The sequence below is a fragment of the Taurulus bubalis genome, assembly GCF_910589615.1.
Source record: "Taurulus bubalis genome assembly, chromosome: 19".
In the NCBI taxonomy this organism is placed as follows: Eukaryota; Metazoa; Chordata; class Actinopteri; order Perciformes; family Cottidae; genus Taurulus; species Taurulus bubalis.
In genome coordinates, this window is record NC_136607.1 from 2,045,001 (window position 1) to 2,060,803 (window position 15,803).

Below are 15,803 nucleotides of genomic sequence, written 5' to 3' on the forward strand. Positions count from 1 at the left end.
CACACACACACACACACACACACACACACACACACACACGGCTGCTATATTTATTATCTGATTGACATATATTGCTTCTTTTATAATAATTGAGGATTTATATCCTGGCATTTTGATTGGAATTACATGTTGTGTTCACAGGACTGAGGTCAGGCATTTGTGTTCCAGTGTTGGCTATTCACCAGTGGATTAAAGTAACAAAGTATATATACAAATACACACAAGTGCAATTGTAAGGTAGTTACTGGAGTATTTTCATTTAATGCTACTTCATGCTGCACTACATTTCAGATGGAAATGTACTTTTGACTCCACTACGAAGCATGCCTTTGATTACTGCGGCCCCTACCTCCTGTGAATCCCACTACATGTTTGTTTCTTCAGGTTAATCACTAATGGCACATGAAAGAACACACCCATCAACATGAAGGGAAGCGTGTGCATACAGAGATATGATTATGAATAACCAGTTCGAGCAGAGTTCCTAAAGAGAGACGCTGATGACCGAGGGCGTAGGTTTGCATATGGTCCATATAGGGACGAGTCACCACAAAAGTTTGCACAATATAGTTGTAAACTCACTCGTAGTATTATTATCTGTAATTGTATAGAAACTTGGAAATGGATTTTTCACTCTTCTAGTATAATACTATGTTCGTCGCCCAGAAGAGTGAAAAATCCATTTCCATGCTTTCCAATGTGCCCTCGAGCCTGTAAGACACGATGCTGTCATTTAATTTAAAGTGGAGTCAGAAACACGTGAATCATAAATGCAGAGTGAAAGCTGGCAGCAGTCTGACACGGTAAAGCTACTAAAATACGCCAGGAAGTAATAAAGCTTCATTTTAGTATTTCGTTTGGTCTCAGCATTGATATTGTTGACACTTTTGTGCTTTGTAGATAGGAAAATGCCACCAAAATGAAAAGGGATATACAAGATGTTTTCACCCAGAGGGTGAGTAGCTATCAAGAAGCCCAGGTCGCTGTTAGTTAGCTAGTAGCAGGCTAACTACCCACACAGTGCAAACCTGCATTATTTTGAAATGCATTCAGAAAACTCAGAAATCCAGTGAAGCTGCAGTACAGGATGAGGAAGCAGCAGCTGGACCATCAGGCTTCAGGTGAGGTCTTACTCATGGCATGTTGTTAATAATCACCATGCATTAGCAATGACATTGAAGGACGTTTGGGGAATCTGACCTTATGTCAGCGTTGCACCCTTAAAATGAACTGTCCACAAACACGTCCTTCTTCGGTTTGCAACTTTTATTAAAACAAGTCCAGGTTAAACACAAGCACAGGCGTTGGTCTCCAGCCTGCATACTGCACCAGCTCCTCTCTTAAAGAGACAGCGCTCTCTTCTACAGGCTCAACACAATACTGTCTTCCCTTCAGTCAGTGTGTGTGCAGGTAATCAATGTTCTCACACATTGGAATGACAACATATGAATGAACTTAAACACATTTAAAATAAATTATTAGAAATGGACAGTCGTATTAAATTAGTAAGACATGAAATAACATATTTCAGGGCGCTACACCAGCACTTTTGGATTGTGAATTATGTGATGTTGAATAAAAAAACAAGGCTGTTCCATAAAACCTGAACCTATTACCTAAATATTCTAAATTGCTTTCAAAATAAATACATATAATACTCATATAAGGTCTACATTTATTCATTAAGGCATTACTTTGAAATGCATTCAGGAAACTCAAATTCAGTGCAGATGTAGTGCAGGTTGAGGAAGCAGAAGTGTGTTTAAATAAAGACATTAAAAGAAAATAAGTGCTGCAGAATAGATTTCTTTAACAAAAAACAAAAAAAATCTTTTGTCTTTTTTCACTGCACAACTGCGAAAGGTTTTTTATATTTTGGATATAGAATATAAACAATTATTACAATTATAATAATATGAATAAATTATACAAATGGTCAATATTTGTGTTTTTAAGATATGGAATATACCCAGTAATATTTGTAAAATAGGATATCTGCGCAAAATATATGCTTTTCCTGCTTGTCCTCTCTGCTAGTACACGTCTCAGTAGCCCAGTGCACGTCTCTGCTGCTAGTGCACGTCTCTGCTGCTAGTGCACGTCTCAGTAGCCCAGTGCACGTCTCTGCTGCTAGTGCACGTCTCTGCTGCTAGTGCACGTTTCTGCTGCTAGTGCACGTCTCTGCTGCTAGTGCACCTGTTGGGGCCGAATCGATTTGGCCCAAGAAAGACAGTCTAATACGCAGTTTAGCCAATCACTGATTAAAGATATAAATGAGTGACATACAATTGATCCAATGAGCTCCCTAAAAAAGACTCACGGTGGGGTCATTCTCATTAGGCCCTGCGGTGCGCGTTCCCGTCTCTCGTTCTCGTCAGGGCTCGTCTCTCGAGGCGCCATTTTAACAACATGACAGCGGCGAGTGGACCACTGCTCTTCAAAGGAGACCAAACGCTCACCATAAGACAACAAACTGCCGGGAAAGGGAAGTAGCTTCTGTGCAGACGGCTAGGCTACACCAGCACGGTTTGGCTAAGCTAGCTGCTGGATGCTGTCATGCTAACGCAGTATTTTACTTTCCATGCTTGATTTTTAAAATCAACGGGGACCGATCCAGCATGGACAGATACGGGAGTAAGGGACATGAAGAAAAAATAAAGAAAACATGAGAACACATGCAAAACTCCGTCAAGCTACTAAGCTAGCATATCAAGTCAACATCACAACCAACGGACACAGGACTGCGGTGAAGAAACACAATGAGGTGGATCAAAACAGGCACATTTTATCCAAAATAATTGATTGTGTGAAGTTTTGTGGAGCTTTTGAGTTGGCCTTGCATGACGAGACTCCTGAGTGCTGGAGGAGCACCGTAAGACAGACGGCGTTTTTAAAGACGGCACAAAGCGAGCCGTTTGACGGCATGCTGTCGGTTATTAGATGACATGCAAGTTACCCAATTTCTGTTCTGGCTTTAGAAACTGCTTGTCAATCAATGTTGTTGTTGTTGTTGTTGTTGCATGTGTTTTGCCTGCGTTAAACTACATTAATCTGGTTTCCTGTAAAACAAGATGCTTTTATTTTGAAGGTGGCTCGCGAAGTTAAGAAGGAAGTTACAATGTGTGAATGTCAAAAGCTACTGCAAATATGGTCAGTTTTCTATACACATTAGAAAGAGTAACATATTAGCACTCTGCGGAAGAGCCACAAGGTTAGTTAAAGTTGTATTAAATGTAATAACTGTATGTTTTAAGGAAATTGACGTGAGTGGTGTGTGTGTGTGTGTGTGTGTGTGTGTGTGTGTGTGATTAATGCAAACGAGGACAAATTAGCACATAATTATCGTTTTTGTGCCTTTGTACACAGCCCTTACGTTGGTTTTTGGAATTTATGATACATTTAAAATCATCAGTCAAGTGTAGGACTATCTTTCGGGGTAAGCGACATGATAGAGATATATATATATATATATATATATATACACACACACACACACACTGAATTGTATTAATAAGATGTCAGTGTTGGAATAAATGTTAAATATTTAACTGCAAAGTAGTAATGTGTGATGCCCTTTTTTGCGTTGAATCATACTGGGATGTTTGCTGAAATTGATTAGATGGCCCTACCAAAATAAAATGCCACCAGCCGCCACTGCTGTTACTGTATATTGCCATTTTAGCAGAACGTTTTTTAATTCATGTTATTTATTATTATTATGATTTATTTGGTGCAGAATACTGTTTTGTATTTAAAATAAGGTTGTATGACTGTTATTGTGTTTAATCAGTTCCAAGTTACACAAATGTTAATATATTTTAATAAAGTTTGCCTGTTCAACATACTGAATTGTGTTGTGGAGACCAACCCTCTACGACCCGCAGTGAGACCCTGCCGGAGCTTTACCTGAGCCCACAACCAGCGTTCTGGCCCCGCAGCAGTTGAAGCAGTGCAGCAGAGACTTGGACTTGATGTTGGTGTTGAGGAACGCGACCGAGCAGCCGACCTTCGCCAACCCGAACCAAGCGCACAGGAAGTCGGGCTCGTTGTTCATGAGCAAGGCGACGCAGTCTCCTTTCTTCAGCTTCACCGTCTCCAGGAACACGTGGGCCAGCCTGTTGCTGCGCCGCTCCACGTCCCGGTACGTGTGGACGCGACCTTCGAAGATGACGAACGGCTTGTCCGGGATGCGCCGCGCCTGCTGGACGAACCGGTCCAGCACCGTGCGCACGCGGCAGGTCAGCTTGCACAGCTCCAGCCGCGCGCCGTACCGGACCACCTTCAGCAGGAAGAGGAGGTCCCTCCAGAAGTACGGGAAGCATAGCGTCTGCAGGACGTGAGCGGAGAAAACACCCGCGACCAGAGCCGAGAGCCATCCCAGAGACAGAGCCATGTCCGCGGCTGTGAGACAGTGAGGTGTGGGGGACCGCCGGCACGCGCGCGCTCACTTCATACTCTGCTGCTGCAGTCCAGGTGACCCACCACAACACGAGCTGCCTCCGTGATGTAAGCAGCAGCCGTTAAGTCACACAGCGTGTGACCGGAACATGACAAACACCGCCTTCACAATATAAGAAGACAATTTGAGGGTTATAAAACAACAGAATATCACCAGTGCTGGAGGGAAAGAGTGGAGATAATTCTGAATAATAAATAACATGATAACAACAGACCGAATCATAAACAGAACATTATACTCATAAAAGGATTATCAGTGTAAAGATGGCGCCACAAAACGGCATCGAACTCAAACACAACACAGAGAGCAGAGTTTGTGGATTTTATTCCCACAACAGGTACGGTTCAAAAGCAGGAGATCAGTCTGGGAATGCACACTTCACAATAAACAACACAAAGCAGGGTATATATTGGTTATAGCTGTTGCAGGCAGGACACAGACAATTGATCGGATTGAAAACAGTTTTGAAGGTACAGCACAACAGTATTTGATCGCCACAATATGAGAAAAGTACCATAAGATAAAATAAGATCCTTTATTATTCCCGCAGTGGGGAACTTGCAGGAGTACAGCAGCAGTGCACATAGAGACACACAGTAAATAAAGAAAATCAAGTAATATAAATAAACAGTAATAAAAACAGTAAAGAAGAATATAGTAGCAATAATAAATATGCTGACGGAATAAAAAAAGGGTACACAACAAATAGGGGACTACATTGTTCATTTTACAATATACACTGTTGAATGTATGCTATGAAAAGCACATTTTCTTACAAAATGTGATGCATCCTGTAAACTGTATTAATGTGGACTAAAATCCCAGACTTGTATCACAAACGTAAAAAAATAAGCATAAAAATAAAAAGGAGCGAAGTCATGAAGAGCAACAGTCATGTTAAATATTACTGTTTTGAGAAGCGTTTTTTTTATTTTGAAGGGCAAACTTTCCACACTTCCTGTGTGACTGGTTTCTGGAGGCAACTTCTCTGGAAGTGAAATCATGTGACAGCTGCTGTTGAAATGAGTGGGTGCGCGCCCTGAGAAGCCCCGCCCCTTTGTTTACCAGCGTGATAACAGAGAGCTGGTTGTGGGATGTTTACTACTGTTTATACTACTCCTGTATACTACTCCTGTATACTACTGCTAGTGCACTACTCCTGTATACTACTGCTAGTGCACTACTCCTGTATACTACTGCTAGTGCACTACTCCTGTATACTACTCCTGTATACTACTCCTGTATACTACTCCTGTATACTACTGCTAGTACACTACTCCTGTATACTACTCCTGATACTACTCCTGTATACTACTCCTGTATACTACTGCTAGTACACTACTCCTGTATACTACTCCTGATACTACTCCTGTATACTACTCCTGATACTACTCCTGATACTACTCCTGTATACTATTCCTGATACTACTCCTGATACTACTCCTGATACTACTCCTGTATACTACTCCAGATACTACTCCTGTATACTACTCCTGATACTACTCCTGTATACTACTCCTGATACTACTCCTGATACTACTGCTGTATAATACTCCTGTATACTACTCCTGATACTACTCCTGATACTACTCCTGATACTACTGCTGTATACTACTCCTGATACTACTCCTGATACTACTCCTGATACTACTGCTGTATACTACTCCTGTATACTACTCCTGATACTACTCCTGATACTACTCCTGTATACTACTGCTAGTACACTACTCCAGTATACTACTCCGGATACTACTCCTGTATACTACTGCTAGTACACTACTCCTGTATACTACTCCAGTATACTACTACCACAATGTACACAACCTGTTTGCTAACGTCACGGGAGGTTTCAGAAGAAGAAGAAGAAGAAGCTGGAACTTCTTGTTCTTCTTGAGCAAAAGTGCCATAACACCAAAAGGTGTAATACACTGAAAGTGAAACTTACAAAGCACATTTTATTGTGAGTCGCTCCATTTTTGTCCAGTGGAATGAGAGCAGTATTTGTCTCTGAAAACAGCAAAATACTATCTCCCCAAAATGTTTATCATGCGACATATAAAATACGATCTAAAATATCCAGCCAATCATTTTCTTTTATTAATATTGTTAATATTATTACATTAGCACCAGCCCAACATAAACACCCTTTCTTAAAGGGAGGGTTCTGACCTGACAGCGGTACCAGAGGACAGGTCAGAGGACACGATGTCATCAGAAGGTCATGCCAGTCTTTTGCCCAAAGACTGATCATCTGAGTGACTCATGCCACCAGCAGGGTTCAAAACAAGCAAGTCTCTACAATGCATTCAATTTACCAGCATGCCAAAGTGTGCATGAGTTCACTCTCACAGGATACAGGATGTCTGCAGGATACCAGGTCTCTCATGTCACCTCAATACATGTAGAAAAAGATGCTCTGGTTTCAGAACAATCCGTAACCCTCAACTTTTACACTGTCACTGTGATTGTATCAGATGATGTATATACTTTTCATATTTAGTTCACATCTATGAACAAGTACTGGAACTAGAAGAGCTACCGGCTGAGCCGCTGAACACGGAAGTGTTCCTCTGAAAACAGAGACAAGCAGCCAGCAGGAGGGCTGGTCCACGGGTTTGTTCACTTTTCCTTCTCTGAGACGACAGTAAGAAAGTAAGAAAGTATTAAAGTTATTTGTAATATGCACAAGAAATACATTGAGGCAAAAATAAATCTTAGTTCACTCTCTCCAACAGTGCTAGTAAAAATGAGAATCGAAATAATAATAAACTAAATAAAGAAATAGTGCAGGAGTTCAAGTATAGAACTAGAATACAATATACAAGTAAATGATTAAATGTAGTACACTGTGTACTGCAGCAGCGATAACATGAATGTGATGTAGGGAGGAAGTAATATAGAAGGTAACTACAGCGGCTATGATACACTACACAAGAAGATATGAGCGATTGATTTATTGAAGCCCATTTGACATTTTTAGCTGATAAGGTCTGACCTTGGCAGCAGTCCAAGTGTGCATTACGTCCCTGATGCGCCCGGAGGGCTCTAACCACCGGGGCATCCGCCCTGCCTGACCCGAGCACGAGCTCTAAAGGTCAGACTAGCCGTGTAAAGACACATCATTTACAGATTAAATATCGCAACATTTTGAGGTATTTGGGTTGTGGTTAGATTGGTTGAATAGACCACACACCCTGTTGCATTTGAGTTTCCCCTTTGTAATCAATAGATCGTATCTTATCCGTATGTTCCATGATGACCTAACCTCTTTTGCTCTTTATTCTCCTCTTCACTTTGTTTTCTTCTTTCCCTCATTTCTAAGTGTAGAAGATAAGTGTGGTCCTCTTCTATCACCCCTGTGTGTCGATGAGCGCCTCAACATACAGATGGATGAATGTTTCACATTTCTGTGGTGGTAAAGTTTTCCACTGTGAATATTAATGCTTTGCAAAAATGAACAGTTGCCACAAATGTAAAAGTATCCAAGATGTTGTGCTATAGCTCCACCTTCTGTTAAACTAAATAATTACAACCAATAATCACAGCCATCGTCCCTCGATGTCATCGTCCCGTGTCAATATTATTAAAAGTATTATAAACAACTACAAGTTCCTAGATCCATTACATCAACAGTACTAACACGTATGATGCATCCTGTAGTAAATAATGCAACACTGTTTACATCTATGCTACATCTAAAACAGTGCCATGACCTCCTACCTTTATTATGTTTTGTTTGCTTTGTCTTTCCATTTTTGTTTTGTTCCGTTTGTCTCTGTCTCTTGCCCTCAATGTAAAGCGTCTTTGTGTACTTAGAAAAGCGCTATAAAAGATTGAATTATTATTATTATTACCTCTAAATGCTCCGTGTCTTAGTGAATGCTATTATTCACATAACTGAAATAAACAGTCCATGTGCTTCTGCAAGTCATGTTTCATCCATGTGAAGCCAACTAGGCATGTAAATATTTATGCACTGCATCAATCATTTAATGAAGTAGCATCACAAAAACTGCAGTAGAACAATACACAGCAAGTTAATGCAGTAATTAGACAACATGTTTCCCCATTTTATATTTCTGTCGATCAATATGTTATATGAAGATACTACTAGCAATACACACACTATTGAAACAACTTCCAGCATCTCTCCAGGTCCATACTCTTTTGAATGTTCGATGTAAAACAAAGAGCAGTGAACAGTGGGAACATGTTGATTAATGCACACGCTGAACAGAGCCTTTGGAATAAGGATGTGTTTTCAGCTCAATGCTAAACAAATTGGTTTAATAAATTGGAACTAACACCAGGTTACACAGGCAAATAATCCTAATCCATAATGGTTGGCACTGAAACTTCTGATTTGCAAAATAAATCTGCAAAATAAGGCTCGTCCAGGCAGCACAATGAGAGTAGCTGAAGTGGCAGAGTTCAAGTTTAAGTAGAGTTTAAGTTTAAGTACAGGCTTAAGCAGCCAACAGTAATGTGTGTTCTGTGGTGATTAAATGGTGGCGCATGTACAATGCATTACATGTCACTACTGCACGAACCACGTGACACACAGAAAACACAAGGGGATTTGTCGCCCTGACCCCGGTTGTGTAGAGGAGGGAGGAAAACATGAGGAGTTGAACAGGAGACGGCGGCGAAATGTATGTAATGTGCCCTGAATTTTGCCTCACAGGCAAGACATCCCTTCAGACAGGTCTCTGTGAACTGTGCCCGTCTCCTCCACCATTCAATGCTTAAGATTAGCTCAGAAATAAAAAACCGTGTGTTTTGAGATAATTAGCTAGCTACTGAGCGCTCTGATAAGAAGACATCCAGAGGAAAGCACGGCGCCTAAAGAGAAAGTCTGCCTATAGGATCAAAATGAGGGCACAATGTCGTCTGTCGCCCTGGTGGAACAACAACACCTTTTTAGCTCAAAGCGGAAGTTCAGAGCGACTTCATAACGGTACAAAGAGAGGAGGGGAACCGTTTCATGTAATTCTCCACCATTCCTTCGATAGTGAGAACTCAGGACGTCGCCCGAAGGTAAGTGTGAGGAATGTAAAACAGAAAAGAAAGAATAGATAGAGGAAAGGTGTGGCTCGTTAGCTAACAGTTAGGCCCGCTGTCACCAAAACAGAGCGGCTCCCTTGCTTTGATATGGAGGCTAATGCGCGTGCCCCCGCGGCGGGAGCGAGCGTCAAGCAGCCGAACCAGAACGGGACGAGGGTCCGCGAGACACCCGGAAGACAAAACTCCACAACTTGTGGAGTCACTGTCGGTCACTGTCAGCGCATTCCTGGTGTCGGTCCGCATAACCGGACATAGGAGGTCTTCATAACGCCTCTGTGTGTTGTGGTGGTGTCCTGCACTGACCCAGGGTGTCAGGAAGAAGGAATACAACCTGGAACATATGTCGCCATTATTATTGCGTCACACGTCTGTTGTGAATGATATATGTTCATATAGATGTATAAAGCTGCACCCTGTAATATGAAACATGTCGCTCATTGTGACGTGTTGGGCAAGTTACTTTTGACTTGAAAAAAACAAACTTTACTTATCACTAGGTATCAAAAGTGTGATATCTTTGGATATCAATTATTAGATGCAGAGAATTCATCTTCAGAAAATGGCCTTTTTAATTTGGTTAAAGCATGCACCAAAGCTTGGCATTTATTATTAAAATTTCAATGGAAAATATTAAACTGAGGTTGCAATGCATGCTTTTGCACCCTGGTATATTTGGGTCAGCCTCCTCCTCTCCCTCCAGGCGGCTTCATTCATGTTCCTGACGGTATTCGCCTCAAAGTTCACCAAAGTTCAACTCGGCATCCTGCAGCTCACCTGCCACAAGAACTGCTAGTCGCCGTTAAGGGAAAGAGGGAAAAGCAATTTTTCTCAGGAATTGGCGGAAGAGACCAAAAACCGAGTTAAAAGGAAAACGACTATCGTACTTGGATGCAGCAGGTGGATTCAAACATAACACATTTAAGTTCCACTTACTAGAGCTTTCTTGTGGGGCTTTCAACTATCTCTCTCAGTCTTCATCAGGAGGTGGAGTTTGCCAAACAGGCCATTGTTTGCTAGTAGAAAAGTCTACTTTATGTAGAGTATGTGCACATGATTTTCATTATGTTGATGATTTTTTCAGTTCAACGAATCATAAAAAAGGTGCTACAAAAACAGACAATCAAACAAGTTGGAAACAAACTTATTTGGAAGAGGAAATGAGAATTGGGTTAATTATTACCCAACAGCTCTGTTCACACATCAGTCAAACTGTACTGACCGACTTCCTGCTTCAGCTCTGAACTGCTGTATTGACTGCTGCTGTGGGCAATAAGTCATACGGGATTATTTTCAGTCGGGCTCGCCCAGTTTTTTGTCCCAATAAGTCAGTTTCTGTTTAAACTATTGCTTTGTTTCCAACCTGTGTTTGGTGACCAGATCCCAGCAGTTATTTTTGTGAGAACAATGTTAACCACCGAAATCAAAGTCGACCAATGGCCAGAAAAAGCTGCGGTGCAGTAAACTTCATTTTGAATCGGGCCATTTCTACCCCGTATGAAGTGATCACACTCTAAACATGTTCAAGTTTTATTTAAGTGTGATATTGGGCCACACATAGACTTTAGTGTCAATGTTATTCATTCTATTTTAGGGTTTTTAAATAGTGTTATATTCCATATTCTCAAAATGACATTCTCAAAGAACATCTTTGCTGGTTTTGTGCGACGTCCGGCCAGATTCACAATGTTTGTTTTCTTATTACTTGATCTCATAGTACCTCATTTATATACAAGGCAACCTTTCTATTACAGTATAAATGACTGAAGTGAGATGAACCGAGTGAAAACGTTATCTTATATAAGATAAAACAGATGTTCACAAACTGCATCATTTGCAGTGGGGAAAAAGGTCATCAATTGCAATGCATGTTATCGCAATACAGAGCAGATGGAGAAAAAAACACTTTTATTCCCCAAAATTAAGCAACATGGCGTCATCACAAACGTCTCTCTTGCTCCTATAGAGGCCCAGGAGGCCTTTGGTCTTCTACAGGGTTCTACTGATTCTAGGATTCAAGCATCATTTTTGGTCATCATGCATCACAGGGCTGCATAGTGAAATTCTGCTGTAGTCCATTTGTAACACATGACAAAAAATGTTTTTGCAGCAACAATATGGTTGACTCATCACTGTACGTCTTTTTCCAAACCAGTGTCTGTCGGCCCACGAGAGCCTCTGAGCACATGTGTGATGAGCCGCCGCTCCCTGGGAACGCCATGGAGGAATGCAGCGCGTCCGGCGGTGAGCAGCCTCAGTACTACACACCGGTGTCCACCAAGCTGGAGGCCCAGCTGACGTCTCCGGGTCTGGACGCCTACGCCAAACAGTGGTAGGTCCTGGACGGGTTTGAATCCTGTGGAGAATTCTGTTTCTAATTTTCTGTCGACCTGAGGCGAGTAACACTTCTGATGGCACCCAACAGCAGCCGGAGCCAGAAGGCCCATTTAGGCCCGTCACGATAATTATGTTATCTTCTTATCGTACGATATATGGACATAACCGCAATCCTTTTTACGTTATCGACTTATCGTACAATATATGGACATGACGCCGATAATTTTTTCTGACCTTGTTATTGCATGTTATTTTTGTTTACATAAGAATTCTCACTAGTATTTTAAGCAACACGATGCCAGAATAACAGCAGAAGACCTGGGCAATGTGCAGACAATGAATTGCTATTTTCCGCCCCAACTTTAATTTGACATTCTTTGATCAACCAAATACCACGGACATAACGAATGAGCTCATCCATGGTGAAAGGGTCAAGCCCCGCCTCTTCTTTTAGCGTCTCTCTCTGTTCTTTAGTCGATGTTTATGAAAAGGAAACTTTTCGTGACATTTAGGAAGACTCTTTAGTGAATAGCTTCAGCCATAAATGACATATTCACATGTCTGACCAAACCACCCAGATTAAAGCATCCCCCCTGGTTCCTCTCTCCTCAGTGCCGCTCCGGAGACGCCCATGTGCCGGATCTGTCACGACGGCGCGGCCCAGGAGGAGCTGCTGTCTCCCTGCGAATGCTCCGGGACCTTGGCCCCCATCCACCGCAGCTGTCTGGAGCAGTGGCTGTCGGCCTCACGGACCAGCTTCTGTGAGCTCTGCCTCTACCAGTTCACGGTGCAGAGGAAGTCCAGGCCGCTGCTCGAGGTACAGGAAGCTCACAGCAGCTGCAGTAGGAGAAGAGTGCAGGTCGCTGATTATTTAGAACCTGACTGTGCCTTCATGTCTCGCAGTGGCTGCAGAACCCAGGTCTCCGTCAGGAAAAGCGCACCCTGTTGGGCGACATGGTGTGCTTCCTGCTCATCACCCCTCTGGCCACCGTCTCCGGCTGGCTCTGCCTCCGCGGCGCCATTGATCACCTTCAGTTCTCCAGCCGGCTGGAGGCCGTGGGACTCATCGCGCTGACCGTTGCCCTCTTTACCATTTACCTCTTCTGGACCCTGGTTAGTAGGCTGAGGCGTGTGGCTGTCATGCAATGATTTGAGTGTCACAATGCAGTCACTTAATAGTTACAATATCCGTCTGTCGTCCGCAGGTGTCTCTCAGGTATCACTGTCGACTGTACAATGGGTGGAGACGGTCCAATCAGAGAGTGGTCCTCCTGCTGCCCCGGTCACCTAGCGACGCATCCGCAGCGCCGCACTCCTCGCAGCGAGGGAAGCAACCGGTGGTCGTCTGAGCCCACTGCCGTCTCCGGGACGGGCCCTCGTCGGGCTCTGCTCGGGGGACGGGCCCTCGTCGGTCGGGCGACGGGCCCTCGTTGGTCGGGCGACGGGCCCTCATCGGTCGGGGGGACGGGCCCTCATCGGTCGGGGGGACGGGCCCTCGTCGGTCGGGGGACGGGCTCTCGTCAGGGGACGGGCCCTCGTCGGTCGGGGGGACGGGCTCTCGTCGGTCGGGGGACGGGCCCTCGTCGGTTGGGGGCCGGGCCCTCGTCGGTCGGGGCCGGGCCCTCGTCGGTCGGGGCCGGGCCCTCGTCGGTCGGGGTACGGGCCCTCGTCGGTCGGGGCCGGGCCCTCGTCGGTCGGGGTACGGGCCCTCGTCGGTCGGGGCCGGGCCCTCGTCGGTCGGGGTACGGGCCCTCGTCGGTCGGGGGACGGGCTCTCGTCAGGGGACGGGCTCTCGTCGGTCGGGGGACGGGCTCTCGTCAGGGGACGGGCTCTCGTCGGTCGGGGGACGGGCCCTCGTCGGTCGGGGGGACAGGCCCTCGTCGGTCGGGGGGACGGGCTCTCGTCAGTCGGGGACGGGCTCTAGTCGGTCGGGGGACGGGCCCTCGTCGGTCGGGGGACGGGCCCTCGTCGGTCGGGGGACGGGCTCTCGTCGGTCGGGGGACGGGCCCTCGTCGTCGGGGGACGGGCTCTTGTCAGGGGACGGGCCCTCGTCGGGACACAGGCCCTGCTCGTCCTCTGTTCTCTTTGCACTTTATAGCAGCGCTCTGAGATGCCCTGCCACAACCAGTGTGAACGGCCGTGGGTAAGAAGCACTTAATCCTCCAAACTCGGTGTGAAACTCGTAAAGGACCTGTGCAGTATTTTGGCCAACCGGAGAACAGAAGGAGGAACACTGTGAGCGTATCGGGAACAGCAGCGTACCCATGATGAAGACGACCCTCTTGTAGGCCGTGTCAAAACATCCGACTGTTCCTTTAAGAGCGACGCACCCACTTCACAGAACAGCTGTGAACACCTGTGTGGTTCAGCAGCTGCTAGATTGGTGACAGTTTGATGGGGTTCTAGTCTGAGGGTCGTGGTCCAGCTCGGCCTTAAAGGCCTCAAAGGCCTAAAGTCCTCTCCTGCTACAGACCCATGCACACAAACGGACACAGTCGGTCTGATCAGTCCATTAAACTCCACTGACAGTTCTGGCACTTTTGATTGTCTGATTGATCGATTGGGACACACTTAAACCAAAGGTTATTTTTTATTTGAAACATTTTATTGTTGGTCTGTTTCGTGTGTGTGTGTGTGTGTGTGTGTGTGTGTGTGTGTGTGTGTGTGTGTGTGTGATCAAATAAAAAACTATGTACAGTAGAGTTGGTGTGGTCAGTGTGTTGCTTATATGAGGGATTTCATAATCATTCATGCATTAGCGCTCACAGAATAGATTCTCTTGTCCAAATATTAGAGAAGAATGCCTTCCATTGAGCAAATAGGTCTCCATGTATAGTACTCTCATTTATATGAAATACTTTAGGACATTTTGCACGCAGGCTTGAATAAAGGATCCAAGAGAAGGCCTGGATGTCCTACATGAAGCGTCCTATTTGAGTTGAAGAATTGCTTAAATGTATGCAGGAACAATTCAGTTTCAGCTTCCTTTTCTTCAAAAAGAGAGCGGGCAGCTTTGAAATAAGAAATAACTCTTTCTTCCTCTGACCAAAGAAAAGATAAAGTCAGAAACAATAACACTCACTTCATCGTCCAAGTCAGTCAACTCATCTTATTTGATCTGGTATGACCTCATTGAACTTAATATTGCTGCGTGAAACATATGCAATACACAAGTAGACGGGTATACAAATACACTGTACTATACTATTACGTGTATATACACTACTACTATCCTGTAAAAGTGATCACAGTTGTGGTTTGTCTGATACTGTTTGAGAAGGGTCTTAACGAGTAGAATATATGGGACAGGACGTGGTAACCATAACAAAAGACATTTACTGGACTCAAGCACAACTTTACGGTACTTGTCGTTTACTTGAGTATTTCTTTTTTCTGCTGCGTTATACTTCTAATCTACTACATTTCAGAGGCAAATATTTTACTTTTTACTCCATTGTATTTATTTGACAGCTTTGTCATATACAAAAAGTGATGTATAATATACAACATGTTGGTAAAGATTAAACCAGTGGTTCACAAACTTTCTTGATTTCCGACCTCTATAGATTCACATTATTGATCCAAAATATGTGCATATAAATAAAATAAAATCCATCACCTAATCTTGTGGCAAACTCTAGACTTGATTACTTTTGGTTAGATTGTTCATTACAATAGTGTAGTATGTTCTTCATTAAAGCTGAGGCCAGGTTGGTCTTCTCCTTGGTTCATGGGCTAATAAACTAAATAACTAGTCATTTCCATGTTCACCTCTTTTTTGTACTTCATCTGTACAGCTTCTTAAAATTACAACATTTGTTGTGCTAATGGTCACAGCAAGGTAATGTACATTATTACTGTAAGCACTAAAAGCTGTATACTACAAGAACATTCATCTATTTGATGTTGGAGCATACAGTGTATTTAAGTCAGTGCTGTTATTGTA

General features: G+C 43.8%; 2 protein-coding genes across 2 annotated transcripts in view; one reads left to right on the forward strand and one right to left on the reverse strand.

The window, feature by feature from the left end:
- slc27a6 (solute carrier family 27 member 6) overlaps positions 1–4,393 on the reverse strand; it is a gene marked incomplete at its 5' end in the record, with an annotated part of 25,961 nt that extends 21,568 nt beyond the window's left edge. The window contains one exon of the mRNA XM_079235445.1: positions 3,907–4,393. Coding sequence (XP_079091571.1) covers positions 3,907–4,393 — 487 coding nt within the window. The remainder of the gene's footprint in view (positions 1–3,906) is intronic.
- Positions 4,394–9,362: 4,969 nt separating this feature from the next.
- Positions 9,363–13,209, forward strand: LOC306751765 (E3 ubiquitin-protein ligase MARCHF3-like). The gene is made up of 5 exons (XM_079235399.1): positions 9,363–9,496; positions 11,676–11,852; positions 12,470–12,674; positions 12,761–12,970; positions 13,063–13,209. The coding sequence occupies exons 2-5, from the start codon at positions 11,707–11,709 to the stop codon at positions 13,204–13,206; spliced, it is 705 nt and encodes a 234-aa protein (XP_079091525.1). The 5' UTR covers positions 9,363–9,496; positions 11,676–11,706; the 3' UTR covers positions 13,207–13,209.
- Positions 13,210–15,803: the final 2,594 nt, after the last annotated feature.

Coding starts and splice junctions, on each gene's coding strand:
- LOC306751765 (XM_079235399.1), top strand. CDS start 11,707: ATGTGTGATGAGCCGCCGCTCCCTGGGAACGCCATGGAGGAATGCAGC. Junction 11,853..12,469: donor GACGCCTACGCCAAACAGTG/GTAGGTCCTGGA, acceptor CTCTCTCCTCAG/TGCCGCTCCGGAGACGCCCA. Junction 12,971..13,062: donor TTTACCTCTTCTGGACCCTG/GTTAGTAGGCTG, acceptor TGTCGTCCGCAG/GTGTCTCTCAGGTATCACTG.